At 34.2% G+C, this 19,824-nt stretch overlaps 1 protein-coding gene across 1 annotated transcript in view; it reads right to left on the bottom strand.

Annotated features, from left to right (window-relative positions):
• Positions 1 to 375: 375 nt before the first annotated feature.
• The window catches only part of Cldnd1 (claudin domain containing 1), a 32,769-nt gene continuing 13,320 nt past the window's right edge, over positions 376 to 19,824 (bottom strand). The window contains exon 6 of the mRNA XM_019209852.2: positions 376 to 452. Coding sequence (XP_019065397.1) covers positions 442 to 452 — 11 coding nt within the window. The 3' untranslated portion in view covers positions 376 to 441. The remainder of the gene's footprint in view (positions 453 to 19,824) is intronic.

Here is a 19,824-nt window from a genome sequence, read left to right on the forward strand (position 1 = left end):
TCTACTTTAAAAACTAACATCTATCAGGTAAGCAACTGGCCTCTATAGTTTTATCTGAGAATTTCAGATGAGAAAAAAATTTAAGTTTCGTACAGATATGAAACTCTGAAAACATATACTTTTATAAGTTAGACATTTTTTCTAACAATTCTAATTTTTCAATTTTTGAGAACCATAAAGCTTTCCATTTACTTTTCAATCTATTATGTAAGCACTAGACAAATGACTAATATTAATTTGTATCACCATTGTTTTGGCTTTTTGTGTGTTTGTTTTGTTGTTACTGTTGTTGTTTTTTTTTTTTTTCTTTTCTTTTTGGGACCGAGTCTCACTCTGCAGCCCAAGCTGGCCTTGAACTCATGGCAATCCTCTTGCCTCAGCCTCCCAAGTGCTGGTATTACAGGTAGGCACCACCACACCTAGCTTGTATTTCCTCTGAATTCAAGAAGGACCTAAAATTAAATGAGAACACGCTTTTATAATAATAAGAGTACTTAAGTAAAGTTTTAGAAATTTCTTTAAATACTGTTGTTTGATGATATGGATTGTTAACTCAAAGAATGAAATAGTGTTTAAATTTTTGTGTAGGACATTCTCTATGTATTAAACTAATTAAATTAAAAAAGATTATAATTTCAAACTAGTCTTTTCAAACTCCAGTTTAATGTTAGGGAGATACATATTATCTCTGGAATCTTAAAGATATAAAATATCAATGTAAAATAGATTTTGCTTGGTCAATTATAATCAACTGGGAAAATTGAAGAAAATTGTTTTATGCCAAATTACTTAAACCTAACAAAGCTAAGACATTTACCAACAAGCAAGGTAAGTTATATGTATTTCAAATATTCATTTTTAAATATTATTTTTAAAATATCCACCACAAATATCCCAAGGTTTTAAAGTCAGTAATATTTTCAGGAAACTACAAAAAGATTGTTCCTATATCTCTCCAAAATACTTTTCCCTGTTCTTAAGATAATAGGGAAAAAGAGAGAAATTTTTCAAGAAGGTATTGTAATCCATCATGAACAACATATCTAAAAGTATACCTTTACTTAGAACAATTGTCTTACATGTTTTATGTTCTTTGGACTATTGGTCAGATTTTAAATCTGCACATATGGAAATTATATTTATAAGATTTTATAAATAAATGAATCTGATGCTGGAAAAAAAGAGGGGTGGAGGGAAGAGGGAAAATTTTGAAATGTATTAGGTACATGTACCAATTCCCTACAGTAAATGTAAACATTATGTACTATAAACATTTACTAATAAAATTTTTAGAAAAAGAAAAAAGAAATCTAGAGCTTGGTTGTAATGAATGAGTCAAGTATCAGATATTCTCTTGGTTTTATTTTCCAGAAGTCTAGACTATGATCTCTTGATAAAACTTTTATTTAACTTTAAATTTCAAGAAATAAAACTAATAGTGAAATAATTTTGCAAAACTACCCAAAGGGTCCTTACATTTTTTTCAGGGCCTCACATTATTCTTGATTTTATTAATTCTCTATTAAATTTAATTTTTTTCATGTGTGTTTTATTCATATTCTATTCATTCTAATTCTACCATTGCCTAATTTTCAATAGGACTATACATTTTCTTCAAGAAATTCCCCAAAACCATTTTCACTGATACTAAGATATCTATTTAGTCTTTGTAAATATCATTTTACACCACGTTTCAGGAATGTTTACTATAAGGGAAGCCAATGGGTAGCACATTGGTGTAATGGATTAGGGTAACTGATATTTGAATGAACCAAGGAGGAACATATAAGAAGAAAGTAATTTTAGAATGTTATTGTATTTATGAATATTCCTGCATTATGAAAATTCTTTAACCCTACACAGCACTGTCATTTGACTGGCATATTAAGCTGGCTCTACTGACCAATGAATTAATATCATATTACTACATACATTTTGAGGATATATTCCTAAGTGAAATAAATAAATCACACATGTGTAAATATCGAATAGTTTCTCTGGTGTGAAAAACTATAATAGTACTCAAGATCCTAATGGGATAATCAAAAATGTGAAATAGGAAGAAAAGGGCTAAAGGTGTAGGGAAAGTGGGAATGGTAGGGGAAGGGGAATAAAGGAAAAGAAAAAAATGTGAGAAAATGAAAAATTGGAATTAAAGTGTTTGTAAATGGGGAGGGGAAGAGGGGGTGAAGGGAGGGTAGGGACAAGGAGAAAAAATGAGAACCAAGAACTGTCATGTAAAGGTACACGATCCCAGTAATGAATTTAACTGTAATGTATACCTAGAATGTACCAATAAACTCAATTAAAAATAATAATAGGCCATCCTCCAGCGCCCCGGAAGGTAGCTTGGGCCCCAATCCACAGGAAGGAGAGCCATGCCCTCTCCTGCTTGGAGCAGCCATCACTCCAGCACCAGGAAGGTAGCCTCATGGGCGCCCCTGAACCCCCATAACTCCCCCCTGCCACGCACACTCTCAGACCTCCTGATTGTGCCAGTCTTTGGACCCACTCTGCAGAGGCAGAGGTGGTCATAAATGGTATTTTTCTGAGTTCCCAACTTTGAACATCTTTAAAGAAAGGGCATGGGAAACCTGTAGTAGAACAGAGTGGAGTTCAACCATTCAGAAGAGTGAGGAACTCAAACTGGGCCTTGCAGCCCAAGGTCAGTCTGTGTCATGGGGTTCAGCCATCAGCTAACTGAGATCAGGGGTCTTGCATCCTAGCTCTGTCTGAGCCATTAAATGGTAAATATACTATATTGAAAAGTTTGTTCACTGCAGACATGCTCTGGACTGCTTCTTGATTTCAATTTAATTCAAATGTTTTAAGGGTGATAGACTAGTGACTACCACAGGTGGTCAGTTTCCAAGTTGTGCTTGATCATAATGTGTTGCTGATGGTATCAGTTGGGATAAAGGATTGTGGTTGATTTGATGAGCTGTTTTCTCTGATGTTATGAAGATGAGAATGTCTAGGGGTCATTAAGAGACCCAGAAGCGAGGGCACAACTATATCAGGAAGATTTGGGTGATAACCCAGAGATTAAACCAAGCACAGCCCGACAACAAAAATAAAAATGAGAAAACACTTAAGCAAGACACAAAGACAGACTTCCAGTTCACCAATGGCAAACAGTAGGGCAAATGAGGATGAAAAGGCAGATAGTGAACCACCAGGGCACCCTGAACTGAAAGCACAGAAATTAACAAAACAGACCAATCAGGCTCCAAAACAATTCAAAAGAGAAATAATTTCCCAGATAACCATAGAGATAGTGAGCAAAATGGAAGTCGTGATTTGAGACTCTATAACAGAAACTGACAAAAAAATAGATGAGCTCAGAACCACAATAGAAGCCATGAAGGCCCAGCATAAGAAAGAAATGTAAACAATAAACACCCAACATAGGAAAGAAATGGAATCCATAAAACAGATTCAAACAGATATCCAGGAGATTAAACACTCCATTGAAACTGTACACAACAGAATAAAAGAATGCGATGATAGACTCTTAGATATAGAAGATAAAATTGCAGTCAGTGACCATGAAAAGAGAGGTCTCTTAAAAACAGTAGGGGATCATGACAAATCGATCCAACAACTCCTACATGATGCAAAGAAGAATAACATAAGACTGATAGGAATACATGAAGTAGCAGGAGAAAATACAAATGACTTTAAAAAGCTGTTCAAACAATTAATGACAGAAAACTTTCCAAACAGAGGGGAAGAATTTGACATTCAGATAACTGAGGCATATAGGACCCCAACTAGCCACAATCAAAGAAATCTACACTTAGACTTATAATAATCAAGATCCCAGAAATCCAACAGAAGAATAAAATACTACAAGCAGTAAGAGAAAAGAAACAAATCACATACAAAGGAAAGCCCATCAGAATCACAGCAGACTTTTCAACACAAACCCTTAAGGCAAGGAGAGCCTGGAATGAGATATTTCAAGTACTAAAAGAGAACAACCTCCAACTTAGACTGATGTATCCTGCAAAACTCTCTTTCAAAATCGATGTAAAATAAGACACTTCCATGACAAAGAACACCTGAGAAACTACATGAATACCAAACCAGCACTACAAGCAATTCTAAACAAGTTCCTAGAAAAAGACAATGAAGGCAATAACACCATGAGGCCCAACAGAGCAAATCAAATAGGCAAGGCAAGAAACTAAAAGAAGGTGAAAAAGTAAAAAGAGTCAAGAAAAGGCCAATAACAGGACAATAATAAGTTAGTACATATCAGTTATAACCATCAATGTCAATGGCCTCAACTTACCAATCACGAGAAATAGACTGGCAAAATGGAATAAGGAGCAAAATCCAATAATATGTTGTATACAAGAAACACCCCTAGTGCAAAAAGAAGCCCATAGATTGAAAGTGAAAGGATGGGAAACAATTCTCCATGTGACAGGAGCCCAGACAAAAAGCAGGGTAACAATCTTATTTGTAGACAAAGCAAATTTCAAACCAAAACTGATTCTAGTATTATTGATGTAGGACGGTACTATATTCATACCTCTGTGAATGTAAAATATCCTGTACCTGCTTTATGATATGTAGTAGTGACTGTGCTTTATCAGAGCTATATTTAATGATATTACTCTAGAATGTTCTCTTTCCAGATGATGATTAAGATGCTAATTAAAAAAATGGTGCCAGGTACCACAACAGCAACAGAACTTTGCTGTTTTCTGGATATTATTCTTTTCTTTGTTTTTTTGTTTTTGTTTTTTTAATGGAATGTGCTGAATGTCCATAATTTTGTTCAGATGAGTGCAGAACCTGGAAAAGCTATTGCTGCTATTGAGGCATAACATACTGCTATTATTGGTGTTTTTATATAAATATATAAATATATATAAAACTTGAATTTTTGGAAACTAACGGTGCTCTCAACTTTGGAAAAAGGTATCCCAATTTACTGTGTTGAGTTGGCATTGTACAGAAATGGACAGCCATATTTGTCTAGAAATGCTAATTTTTTTATTTTTATTTTTATTTTTTTCCATGTGTACAGGGGTAACACTGTATTAAATATGTAAGGTCATATCTATGTGGGTTTGATTACAGAAACTAATAAAGTATTCTCTAAATAATGAAAAAAAAGAATAAGATAAGACTATGAGCAAGAGGCAATTTAAATATGTTCAGGGACCATTTTCATCTTCAGAATTTAGGATTATTTTAATCTTACATCATTGCCTTTTCTCTTTTACTTTCCTTTTTAGTTTTATTTTAGAATTCCCTATTTTTAATATTCATACAGAGATTTCTTTAACTGAAATACTGAATAGTTTCTCTGGTGTGAAAAACTATAATAGTACACAGGATCCTAATGAGATAATTAATAATGTGAAAAAGGAAGTAAAGCGCTAAAGGTGTAGGGAAAGTGGGAAGGGTGGGGGAAAGGTAATAAGGGAGAGGAAAAAAATATGAGAAATTGAAAAAATGGAAATAAAGTGTTTGTAAATGGGGAGGGGGGGGGGGGAAGGGAGGGCAGAGACAGGGGAAATAATGAGAATCAAGACCTATCATGTATAGGTACAGGATCCCAGTGATGAATGTAACTGTACTGTATACCTAGATTACACCAATAAACTCAATAAAAAGAAAAAAAATAATATCATATTACTACATCATATATACAAAAATTAACACTTAAACTAATTTTCAGATATTTTAATGCTTCAAACGCCTTCTTTTTACATTTTAATATTAAAATCACCTAAATCCTAATATGTTATTTCCTGTTATCTGGCTGAATTGGCAAGTGTCAAAGTATGCAACCTTTGGTGGACCAGAGAATATTTATTCTACACGCTTACCTCTAGGAACACCATTTAGCTTTCTTTCACTGATCTTTCCTCTTAAGATATGACTATTCTAGATGCTAGAATTCTGAAATTAAGATGTTTGTACGGCGGTGCTCCCTTTGAAGCTTACAGGGGCAAATATTTTGCTTCCTTCTACCTTCTAAAGGGTTGTGACAATTTTTGGCATTCCTTGTCTTCCATATACTTCACTCCAATCATCTTATGGTATTCTGTTCTCTGTGTGGTTTTTCCTCTGTGAATGTCTGTCTCTGTGTTCAAAGTTTTTCTATTTATAAAGGATAATCAGGGCCTACCCTACTGAAATTGATTACCTCAGTAAAGACCATTTCCAAATAAGGTCACATTCTGGGGTATTAGGTATCAACCTATATGTTTTTGGTGGAAACAATTCAACCTGTACACAACATAGAAATGGCCACATGTTGATTGAAGTTCCATCTGATAGTCGCTATTCATAAAGATGAAGACACTTTTGAGATGACTGCAACTACATGAGACACACTGAACAAAAATCTGCTTAAATGAACAAAGTAAAACACCCAAAATCATTGGCAACAATAGCATAGTGATTGTTATTTTTTTAAGTCACCAAATTTTGGAGCCATGCAGCAACAAGTGACTGAAGCATATCTTAGATGATAAAGACGTTTCTCCCTACAGGGCCCAACACACTCTGCCATTTGATCCTGTGGTTGGCTTAGACTGGAACTGGCTCCTGCCTAGGCCTGCTTTAGGACTTTTCAGGTGAAAACAATGCTGTACCTTCTTGGAGGCTTGAAGTTTCATTTTCTAACTTTTATTAACAATCACTTAATCCTTCTATGCAACCATCAGTAAGAAGCCCTGCCTTGGCATATGTGATATTTATTCTCTTGCCACTTCATAGAATAGTATATTTTTCTCAAGTCATTTCTGTTATTCTTGATGGGCACAGAAAACAAAGAGAGGCTTGGAATTTCAAATGTTTGGAACTCATACCTCCTTCCTAATACTTAGTATTCCACTATAAACACTGGAAATGGAAAGGAACAATATGTTCAAGCTCATTATACTTGATTAGAAAGTTAACAATGTTTTAAATTTTGTATTTTATTTTTATCAAAGTAATGCATTTGCATAATTTGGGGAATCACATGACTTACATAGTTTAAATGGAAGAATAGCACCTAAACCCTCTCCTCAATCTCTGTCTTCTTTAATCCTCAACCACTCCCAACTCTATTCCTTCTGGCCTTACTTGATTTGTTACTAAATCATATGATTATTCTCTTATCTCATGGCTTTTAGGAGAAACATATAGCTATCTTACTATATCATATGTGACTTAAACATACCCTTCCACTTCCTTCACCTTCTTAATAGATTTATACCACCATTTTGATGAAAGCAGTAGCCCACAGTTTGAGTTATACAAATTTGTACTCTAGCTGAGTCATGTAGTATACTATTAATTTATTTTTTCTTATTCAAAAATTTTTCACATATATTAATCAGTGCCTACTTTTCATGTGATTACTTTCACCATTTTGTCCCAAGATTATTTTACAGAATTTATGTATCTTGTCTCAAAACAGCAAAGTGCCTTATTAACTATTTAAATTGAGAGCCTCTCTGAAGCCTTCTGCCACTTTGGTTAGTCTTGATTTTTTGTCTTGAGATTTTACTTCTCAATCACCCTTACAATTCCCTTTGAAATCTCTCCTTTCTTATTTTCATTATTTGAATCCTTCTAAATATGTTTTACTATTCTTAATGATTTGATGACATATAGAATTTTGTTGGAAATCTTTCTCAGAATTTCAATATGTTTTCTATTAATAAAGCTTTGTAACTATTGCTTGCTAAGTATGATGACATTTTGACTTCCTGATACCTTTTTCTGTGAAAGTTTTTTTTTCCTTTTGTTTCTTGGTGTTCTGATATTTATAATATTCTTGATGTGTGTACTGTGTGTCTTCTATCTTCCTTCCTCCCTCCCTTCCTTTCTTTTTATTTGCCTTCATTTTCTTTCTATTTATTGTGCTCCTGATAGGCTCTATTTATAGGGAATATGTATGTAATTGTGGGAAATATTTCTGTATTCTCTCTCTGATGGTCTCTCTCTATATTCAAAATTTTTCTTTCTGTAGAACTCCTATAACTTGAATGTTGTAGTACCTAATAGAAACTGCTTGCACTTATTTAGTTTTTCTTCTAGGTAAACACAGATTTTATTTTTCTATTGTACTTTTTTAGTTATTATTTTTATGAGCAAATGTTTGCAGTACATAATGATTACATTCATCATGGGGAGCTGGCACATGTACATAACACATCTTGATTCTTTTTATGTCCCCTTGCTCTCCCCTCCAACCTCTATCTCTTGGTCTCTTTCTCATTAATTTTCAACCTTTTCCTCTTTTCTACATTATTAGAACAGTTTTATCATTTAACTTTTAAATTGACTTTTAAAATTTTACCTACTACAAATTACAATTACTATATCTTTTTGTATTCTATTTCTTTTATTGTCTTTTATTTTGAATTTGTATATAATATTTCATTTCTTTGAGGATACAAATTATAATATTTCCAATTTTATTTTATTACCTGATATATATGTCTCTTTCACCCAAAGTTCTCTGCTTTTCTTTGTGGCTTACTTTACTATGAGTTCCATTGAGCCCAAATAGTTCTAAAATCTTACAGGGCTGATCCAGGCCATCCAAAGTCCATATTGTACTGCTTCTCTCCTTATGCCATGCCTTTTGTTCCCTTCCCTTTCATAGCAAGAGCATTTCTTAATAAAACCCTGTACAACTAACTCCATCTTATTGCTGTTTCTCTGGAAATCTACCCTGTGATAGTTCTGAGAGAGATAAGTTTAGCATAAGAGAAAGAACACATATTTTTCTCTTCTGGTTTGGCCTCTTCCATTGGATTTGGACTCCTCTAGAGAAGAATATTGAAAGGTCAAAATGAATATTTACATGAAGTATCTAGTAAGATCTACTAAAATGGAGAATAAGATTAAAGGTTAATCTGCTTATGGAATGCTTCAGAAGGATTTTAATAAAATTCTCAATTAAAAATTAAAAACATAAATGTGATGCATGCCTGGAATCCTGGCATTTGGGAGAGGCTGAGGCAGAAGCACCACAAGTTTAAGTCCCACCTGGGCAACTTAGCAAGACTTTGTCTTGAAATAAAAAATAAAAAGGTACTGTTAATATAGCTCAGTGGCAGAGTACCTGTGGATTTGATCCCCATTACCACACACACACACACACACACACACCCAACAAAAACAAACAAAAAGCAAGATGTCTGCTCATAATGCCTAGAATTGCACTTTTTGTGATATATCTTTTTTTGTGTGTATTTCAAAATGATTTCATTTAAATTAATCTAAATACTTTATTTTCAGGTGTACAAATTTTATTCTGAAAGGTTGGTACTGTCTTACTTTTTATTTTTACCCAAGATCTACATTGTGTTTCATATATTATAAATCTCAAAAATAAGTTGGCAAAATAAAGGAACAGATCTTGCACAACTGGCAAAAGTAAAATGATATTAAAAATTTACTGATTTGATTAAATTGGTGAAAAATATGAAGCAAGAAAAAAGTAAAACAAGCAAGAGACCATGTTTTATAGCCTGTTTGGATAAATGTAGGATTTGCCACTTATCTATTCTATTCCAAAGAAGGTAAGAAGAGGCCACGGTAAAAAATTTGTATGAAAAAATGACCTGAACTTTTCCAGGTCAGCATCAGAAATAGCAAAAAGAACAAAAACAATAGCACAAAACAGATGCTTATCCTGAGAGAAAGACTTTATAGGAATAAAAATAGATTGAACATTATTAGTCTGTGGTAAACTACAGTACTTGGTTAGGAGAAGCTGACGTAGGTTTATGTGTAAATTCTAGGCTGTGTGCTTGATTTTTAGTAGTTTGAATAGTTGACCAATAAATATTTCTATAGGAGATATTTTAAAACTTTGTCATTATAGTGATAAACAAAATTGTAACAAATATTTTAAAATTTTCTTTTACATTTCAATTTTATGAAGTTTTCAAAGTTGTTTACTCATTAATTACCAAAGACCACAGAGGAATGAATACATTTTTAATGATACCAGTACAATGTAAATATTTGTAAGAAAATAAAGCCTTTTTGCTATTTATGAAAAACCATCAGCCAACATCATATTGAATGGCCAAAAACTGAAAACCTTCATGTTAAAATCAGGAACAAGACAAGGATGCCCACTATCACCACTTCTCTTCAATATAGTTCTGGAAACATTAGCCACAGCAATTAGACAAGAGAAAGAAATTAAAGCAATAAAGATAGGAAAGGAAGAAGTTAAACTATCATTATTTGCTGATGATATGATACTCTACATTGAAGATCCAAAAAACTCCACCAAAAAACTTCTAGACTTAATTGACAGATTCAGTAAAGTACCTGGATACAAGGTGAATACCCAAAAATCAATAACCTTTCTATACACAAATAACAGACAGACAGAAAGAGAAATAAGGGAAAAAATTCCTTTTACAATAGCATCCAAAAAAATGAAGTATCTAGGAATCAATCTAACAAAAGAAACAAAAGATCTCTACACTGAAAACTACAGCACTCTGAAAAAAGAAATCGAAGAGGATATAAAAAAATGGAAAGATATCCCCTGCTCCTGGGTAGGAAGAATCAACATAGTGAAAATGGCCATACTACCAAAACTGCTATATACATTCAATGCAATGCCAATTGAAATTCCAACACTATATTTCACAGAACTAGAAAAAAGAATCCAAAAATTCATTTGGAACCACAAGAGACCTAGAATAGCAAAAGCCATTATAGGCAACAGTCACATGGCACCAGGTGTAACAATTCCCAATTTGAAACTATACTACAAAGCCACTGTGATAAAATCAGCATGGTACTGGCAAAGAAATAGGCCTGAGGATCAATGGAACAGACTGGAAGACACAAAAACAAATGCAGATGTACTCAGCTACCTCATCTTCGACAAAGGAGCTCACCATCCTCAGTGGAGGAAAGATAGCCTCTTTAATAAATGGTGTTGGAAAAACTGGATATCAACCTGTCACAGATTAAAATTAGACCCTTATCTTTCGCCATGCACTAAATTAAAATCCAAATGGATTAAAGATCTAAATATTAAAACAGAAACATTAAACTTGCTGGAAAGTAAGTTAGGCAGAACTCTGGAAGACATTGGTATAGGAAAAGACTTTATGAACAAATCCTCAGTAGCACGGGAACTAGCAGAAAGAATCAACAACTGGGATCTCATCTTACTAAAAAGCTTCTGTACTTCAAAAGAAACCATTAGCAGAACTAAGAGACAATCTACAATGTGGGAAAAAAATTTTACCAGCTGTACCTCAGACAAAGGAGTGTTATCAAGGATATATAAAGAACTCAAAACAATCAGTCCCCCCAAATATAAAGACCGGATTCAAAAATGGGCATCCGAAATGAACAGACATTTCTCAGACAAAGAAGTAAAAGCAGCAATAAAATATATGAAAAAATGTTCCACATCACTGGTCATTCGAGAGATGCAGATGAAAACAACACTGAGATTCCACCTCACCCCACAAAGAATGGCTGCTATCAAGAAAACACACAATAACAAATGTTGGCGGGGTTGTGGAGAGAAAGGAACCCTCCTATATTGTTGGTGGGAGTGCAGACTAGTGCAACCACTATGGAAATCAATATGGAGATACCTCAAAGAGCTTGGACTGGAGGTTCCATTTGACCCAGCCATCCCTCTGCTGGGTATCTTTCCAAAAGAACTAAAAGAATCATATCACAGAGAAGTATGTGCACCCATGTTTATAGCGGCACAGTTTGTAATAGCTAAATCTTGGAAACAGCCTATTTGCCCATCCATTGGAAACTGGATAAAGAAGTTGTGGTTTTTCTATAAAATGGAATATTACTCAGCCATAAAGAGCGAGAGAATAGATTCATTCATAGGAAAATGGATACATATTGAAGATATACTCCTAAGTGAAATAAATAAGTCCCACATGTGTAAATACCAAATAGTTTCCCTGGTGTGAATATTCTGCAACAATGCATAAGATTCTAATAAGATTACTGACATTTAGAAATTTGAAGAAAGGAGCTAAAGGTGTAGGGAAGGTGTGATGTGTAGGGGAAGAACAAAAAGGGAAAAGAAAAAAATGTGAGAGAATGAAAAGATGAAAATAAAGTGTTTGTAGATGGGGAGGGGAGGAGGGGGTGAAGGGAGGGCAGAGGTAAGGGGAAAAAATGAGAATCAAGACTTGCCATGTAGAGGTACATGATCCCAACAATGAATGTAACTATAATGTATCCCTAAAATGTACCAATAAACACAATAAAATTTTTAAAAAAATACAGCCTTTTCTATTTTGATTTGTGAGAATAGATACAATTAAGAATATGTGTATTAAGCATACGCAAATGAAATATGTTGGAATGTAGCTATAATATTGTATATTAAAGTTATTTGTATCATAGAAAACCTCTTTTCCTGTACCTTTTATCACTGCTGGTGTTACATAAGACTTAATCAATGTCATTTGAAGGAATGAAAAAGCCTAATGCACTAATAGATTTACAATCTTTTACAAATAAATTGAAAAATTATTTTTTAACAATTTCTTTAAATAAATACATCAACGCAAACTTCATTGTTGATGCAAATAATTGAGGATGATTATTAACTTTAATTTTGTTTTGCTTTGTGTTTTTCAGACAGGGTCTCACTATGTAGTACAAGCTGGCCTTGAACTTATGATGATTCTCCTGCCTTAGCTTCCTGGATGCTGAGATTGCAGGTGTACACCATCATGCCCAGCAATTTGGAAGTCATAAAGACTCTACCACATCAAGTATTTTGGAATGAGGTCTTCAATTTGCTCTGATGCAAGAACAGTTTAATAGTATAAATTTTTTGCCCTGCACATAATCCTAATGCAGCACCATCAAGATAAGTTAAAAATACATTGTTTTCATATTATAGCCTTTATATTCTGTTTCCTCAATGTTTCATTAGTACCTCTATGTCTCAATATTTGAAATTATGGGGTGAGATAGGCTCGTTGATAAAGCAGACCTATCCCAACCAGCAATGTCAACTACAAGTCATTTTTCCTGGGCTGGAGATGGAAAGGAATTGAAGACTAATCCTAGCCTAAGAAGAAAATCTTAATGTCAGACTTCTAGCATCTAGAACAATGAAATTATCATTTTCTAGTGTTTTAAGACAACCTTAGTGGTGTTTTATTATGGTAGTTCAGAAAAGAATACATTTGGTTTTCTTATAGTATGACTACTGGGCTCCAAGAAGAAATGTACCAAGAGAACAAAGAAGTGTATGGCATTTTGAAGGCCCGGTTTTGAAAAGCAAATGGCATCACTTCTCTCTCATTTCCCTCTTTGAGGCAGTCACAATGTTCTAATGGAAATAAACCCCTTGTTGGGAAAAGTGTCCTCATCACACTGTAAGAATAGCTTATGGAATGAGACATACTACATTGGCCATCTTTATGGTTTAAATTTATGAAGAATTCAGAAAGATACAGGACAAGGGTAAGGGTACAATAAGGGCTGGGTTTGGAAAGAGAATATTAGTACCACTTAACTCATTTCTTTTTTGTAAAATTTTGTTTTCCCTGAATAAATGTGACTGTTGTGAAACAAAAACTAAACCAACGAGTCAAAGTGAGTTTGATTCTTCAATATCTAAGGTACTCAGATGTTCTCTATTTCCTATACCCCCAATAAGTATATGAGTGAATTTAATATATTTAAGTCATAAAGACTCCAAAACATCATCATTACATTAGCATCACCAAATTTACTTGAACACTTATTATGTGCCACTCATGCTAAGATACACATAAAGATTACCACATTCAACTCCTACTAAAATCTTATAAAAGATAGACTTATTATCCGTGTGACAGGTAAGAAAATGAAGTACACGGCTAAGCCACTTGCTCATGTCCTGTAATAATGTGCATAATCTGACCTCAGGCTTTCTACTATGAAACCCATACTCTTAATTATCATATAAGCAATCACAAAAGGTTACCCAAAGGTTGTTTTTAATTGTTCAACCCGTGCACTATAAAACAGCATAGCATTATTAAAAAATAATTTCAAGTATTTAAAAATCAGGGGAAGTTTTATAAAAACAAATTTTAATTTCTCTTGAAAAGCTTAAAAACTTGAAAATAATTAGTTCTTCTTATGCCACCTTCCATCCCCTTCTGAACACTTGAAAATAGAATTTTGCATCACAAAACATTTTTTGTCATCATACTTCATTTTTCCTTACTAAATTTCCAGGAAAAATATATCACTATTGTAAATTATAATATAAACTGATGTGAACAATTTTTTCACTCTGTCACTTTAGCTTTTACAATGAAAACATTAAAAAAAAACAGAGAGAGAGAAATGACCAAAAAGGCTTGGAAACCACACTTTACAAATGTATTGTTAGTCATATATAGAGAGGGGGTTGGGAAAAAACAAAATAACAATAAATGAGCTCAATTCATTAGACTTTTTAGAGAGAATTGTACATAGTACACAGATAATTTGAGGTATGAATTCTTTTTTTAAAAAATTATTTGTTTTATTGGGTAAGAAGTATAGGTATGAACTTCATAGAAATATAATAGAATAATATTTAATATAATTCATTCCAAGCAACTGTATGTTCCTCTTTCATTAACTATGAACTTGATATTTTTGTTTTAAATTATCTTCACCTCTGTTTTATAATTTTATAAATTGGTTTATAATTTTGTAAATTGGTTAGTGAACCAAAATCAAACTCAGGGCACTCAGAGAACAAAACCAGTCAATCTTGTTTAAGGAGGTAACAACAAAGGCAGCAGCTGCATTTCATAAGAGAAAGAAAGTAAATGCTTATGTATTATCAGATTAGTATGATAATTCTGGAGAAATGAGTAATATACTGGTATTACATTGATATAATTTGATACTCCATTTGGAAGATAAAGATAAAATAACATATGAAATAGAAAACTGAAATAAAAATCCAAAAATTTATGTTGGGGAAGAAATTAGGAATTTTAAAACTATAATTTCATATAGAAATATCTATCTAGGGAAGGGTGGAGGGGCTGAAGGGAGAGCTAGGGAATGGGGAAATATAAGAACCTGATGAGTCATGAACAAGATCCCAAAGATGAATGGAACTGTATTGTATACCTAAAATGTACCAATAAATTTAATAAAGATAAAAAGGAATATGTGAAACTTGTTCCTCATAAAACTAGAAAGCAAACATAGAAAAATAAAAAAAGCCTTTTGGCTGTGTCATACTGATGGGCAAGTCAGGGTATTCTAAATAAATGCCCTGAACATCTAAATAAATCTGAACAAAGCTAAATGGAATTAGTCCAGGTTAGTACATTTGGAAATAACAGTAAAGAGATTATTGATTTATTCATCTTTGAAAGGCAAATCTGTATTGACTAGCCATATGTGTAGGTGAAGTAATGAAATCTGAGGGGCATTCAGATTCTTCTGATCAAAATATTTATCCATCTCTATAGCAATGATGTATTCCATGGTTAGGATATCAAATGTGGAGGGAGTGTGGAAGGCAGGGAGGAAGTGAAAATAGAGGGAAGAAAGGAAAGAAAGCAAGGACTGAAGGAAGGAAGGGTTCAAGAGAGGGAGGGTGGAGGGAAACAAGGGGAAAGGAAGAAAAGGGACTGGAAAAGAAAGGAAAACAAGGCAAAAGTCAAACATTAGGATTAATGTTTTGAAAGTCCAGCTATTAAAAATGTAAATAAGTTATCTGGAAGGAGTAATTTGCTATCTGTGTCTTAGTTACTTTTCTCATTGCTGACACAAAATACCCAATGCAAAAAGTTAAAGGAAGAAAGGTTTATTTCAGCTCACAGTTGGTAGAGGTTTCAATTCATAGTTGGCTGCCTCCAAGGTACCATGGCATGGCAGAAGAGAAACAGTGGCAGGCAGAAGGTAGCAACGCAGCAAGGCAGCAAGCAGCAAAGTAGTGAAGAAACAAGTGATTACAACAGCAGCCTTCTTTCTGTCCCTTATATTTTATTCAGGCTATCCACTCTTATTCATACCCAGGGTGGGACACCCTTATCCTAAGAATATGAGCATAGTATGTAGTATGAGAAATGTTAAAAAGTAAAAAGAATTACATAAGCAATTCCCGTTTCTTAGAAATGTGTGTGTGTGTATATATACATATATATATACACACACACATATATATATACACACACACATATATATACATATATATATGTATATATGTATAGGCTATAACTGATAGAGTCAAAATAGACATGCTTCCAAAATTGATACACAGATTTACTACAATTCCAATCAAAATCCTAAGTTTTCTTCACAAAGAATGGAGAAAACAATCCTAAAATTTATATAGAACCAGAATAGCAAAAGCAATCTTGGTTAACAAGAACAAAGTGGGAGGCTTCAAATCCCAGAATTGAAATTATATTACAAAGCTCTGTAATTTAAAAATTCCAGACTTGAAGTTATATTAAAAAGGTCTGTAATTAAAAAAAAAAAAGCCAGGGATTTAGCTTGGTTCCACCGCCTGCCTCGCAAGCACAAGGGACCAAGCTCAATCTCCGGTACCAAAATAAACACAAAAAACCAGCATGATACTGGCAAACAAATAGACATGAAGATCAATGTAACATAAGAGAGGCTACATCAACAACCCCAAGCACATTTAACTATCTTTGACACGAGAACCAAAAACATACACTGGAGAAAATATATTAGCTTCTTTAATAAATGGTGCTGGGGAAACCAGCTATCCACATGCAGCAGATTGAGTCTAGACCCATATCTCTCACCATGTACTAAACTAAAATCAAAATGTATTGAAGAGATAAATGTTAAAACAGAAACAATTAATCTAAACTCTAAGATAAAATAGGTAGCTATAGGTATAGACAAGGACTTTCTGAACAGAAACCCAGTGCACAGGAAATAGTACCAAAGATCAACAAATGGGATTGTATCAAATTAACAAGCTTCTACACAGCAAAAGGGATGACCAACAAAGTGAAAAGACAACCTAAAAAGTAGAAAAAAAAAATTTGGCCAGCTATACCTCAGATAGAGGTGTATTAGTATCTAGAATATATAAAGAGCTAAAAAATAATTAGTTCCCAAAATAAAACACCCACTCAAAAAGTGGGCAAGTGAAATGAATGCACATTTCTCAGAAAAAGTATAAGTTGCCAATAAATAGATGAAAAATGCTCAATCTTGCTGGCCACTAGAGAAGTGCAAATTAAAACAATACTTGGATTTCATCTTAACCCAGAAAGAATATCCATCATCAAGAAATCAAATAACAAGTGCTGGGAAGATTGCAGGCAAAAAAGATCACTTCTACACACTGCTGGTGGGAATGTAAACTACTACAACCACTACGGAAATCAGTATGAAGATTCCCAAATAAACTGAAACTAGAAATTCCATTCGAAACAGCTACTCCCGTTTCAGGTGTCTTCCTGGAAGATATAATATTAAAGACATTATATTACTGTGATACATGCATTCCCATGTTTATAGCAGAATAATAAATTTTAGCTAAGTCTTGGAAGTGGCCTATATATCCACTGACGATGAATAGATAAAGAAAATGTAGTATTTACAGAAAATGGAGTACTATGGTGTCATAAATAAAGATGACACTTAAGCCAATAGTTAGGTGACATAAATCAAGCACCAAGCTTATCACATGGTTTCTCTGATATGAGAAACCCAAAGTATAAATAAAGAGCAAAATAAAAGATAATAGAATGCCAGGGATTCAGCTCAGTGGTTCCAGAGCCTGTCTCACAAGTGCAAAGACCCGAGTTCAATCCCTGGTACCAAAAAATAAATAAAGAAAAAAGAAAATACGGAGTAAGGAGATAGATTTTTCTCAAATGGAAAGAGGATCAAGAGTTGGAAGGAAGCTGGGCATGGTGGCGCACGCCTATAATCCTAGCACTCAGGAGGCTGAGGCAGGAGGATCGCTGTGAGTTCGAGCAGCCTGGACTTCAAGAGTTGGAAGGAAGCTGGGCATGGTGGCGCACGCCTATAATCCTAGCACTCAGGAGGCTGAGGCAGGAGGATCGCTGTGAGTTCGAGACCAGCCTGGACTACATAGTGATCTCCAGGTCAGTCTCAGCTACATAGTGAGACCCTGTCTCAAACAAACAAACAAAAAAGAGTTGGAAGGAAGGGGGAAAGAGAACGAAAAAAATTAAGATGTGTTATGCACATATACTCAACACAAGGAATGTCAACATTACATATTGCAAACACGTATCCCCCTCAAAAAAGAAAAGAAAGGTATCAAGAGATGGATGGAGGGGAAAGAAGGGAGGAAAAGGGGTGAAAATAAATTAAGATGTACCAATTCTCCAAAAGGCATGTAAACATACTACAAACTAACTAAATAAATAAATGAAAATGGTATAGCGTATTTATGGTACGTGTAGTATAATTGAGTAACAGTAAGCTCAATGAAGTTTTTTCTTCTATTTAAATAACTTCATATTTAAATATGTAGCCACTACTCAGAGGCAAATACTAACTTTTGAGATAATCTAATGCATTATTCTCTTCCTGACGCAACACAAACTGAGAAGATAACATTTTTTGAGATCTGGAAATAATGCAGCTTAAATTTAATAATTGTGTATATATCTAGTACTTATATCTGAGCATTATAGTTTGTCAGACTTAAATGATCAGTTCATGCAGGAATATATTTGCTTCTTCATGCATCATTCAACAAATACAAAAATATATCAGGCATTGTGCTAACACTGTTATGAGTGAAGTCAGAAATGTTCTGCTTTCATAGGTCTTACGGTAGTTCTAGAGGAAAAAAGTTAAACAAAAATTATAATGAATGCTTGACAAGATTTAAATATAGTTTCTCTCACTTTAATTTTATCAGAATCTCCACGTTCCAAATGAAAGTATTTGATCTCCATGCAGAATTTCCAAAGAAGGTGGCCTAAAAACCAGTCCTGTGACCTTTGGCTCTTCACTTCCTTCAAGTATCTCTAAGTGACTCAGGGATGAGAATTTAGAGAATCAGGACACAGATGTTCCCAGGAGAGATGTTGAGGGCTTACACACTTTTCCCCTAGTTCCCACCAGAGGAGGGGATTGGCTTCCCTTTCATTCTACTAAGTCAGTTGAGAAAGGCTTTACTGGGAGACTTGGTGTACGTCACCTGGAGATTGGGAAACCTGTGGAATACACAACTCACCTTTGAAGAGTGCAAAGGTGAAAGGGTTGGACTAGATGGGCCTGAGATAGTGAAGCCGTGGAATTTGACTGAGTTGGGAAAGACCTCTATTTCTACCATCCAGATATCCAGTAACCCTTCATGTCTCTTACAGGCTAAGTATCTTCCTCGTGGAAGGAGCTGACCTACAGCCTTAGAAAAGAGAGCTCTTCCACAAGGTGAGGGAAATGCCACTCCTGCAAAGATGAACAGCCTTCTAGCAAAGGAACTAAGAGTGAGAGCTAAGCAGGAAGTTGAAGGGGACACTGATTAAACTTATTAAAAGAGCTGTAGTCTGAAAATCTGCAGAGGGTGGGTCTAGGAGAAACTACTGAAGTTGCTCTTAAAAAAGAGAAATAGCTGGCAATTACATGAGGACCCTCCGGAGCACCAGTCAGGTGACCACAATATCAGTCACACAAGAGTATATTTTTCCCTACTCTCCCCCTGCTTTGACCATTGAAGGATCAGAAACAGTCATTGTAAGTGTAAGAGGAAATGAATGAGGACAGAAAGACACTGACCAAGTCTTCTGCCCTACTGTGGAACCATCCATCAAATGGAAACCTAAACTGAGAATGGAGAGTTTAACATTAATATGAAGTTAG

The sequence above is a fragment of the Fukomys damarensis genome, unplaced genomic scaffold, assembly GCF_012274545.1.
Source record: "Fukomys damarensis isolate Sample0158 unplaced genomic scaffold, DMR_v1.0_HiC HiC_scaffold_24, whole genome shotgun sequence".
In the NCBI taxonomy this organism is placed as follows: Eukaryota; Metazoa; Chordata; class Mammalia; order Rodentia; family Bathyergidae; genus Fukomys; species Fukomys damarensis.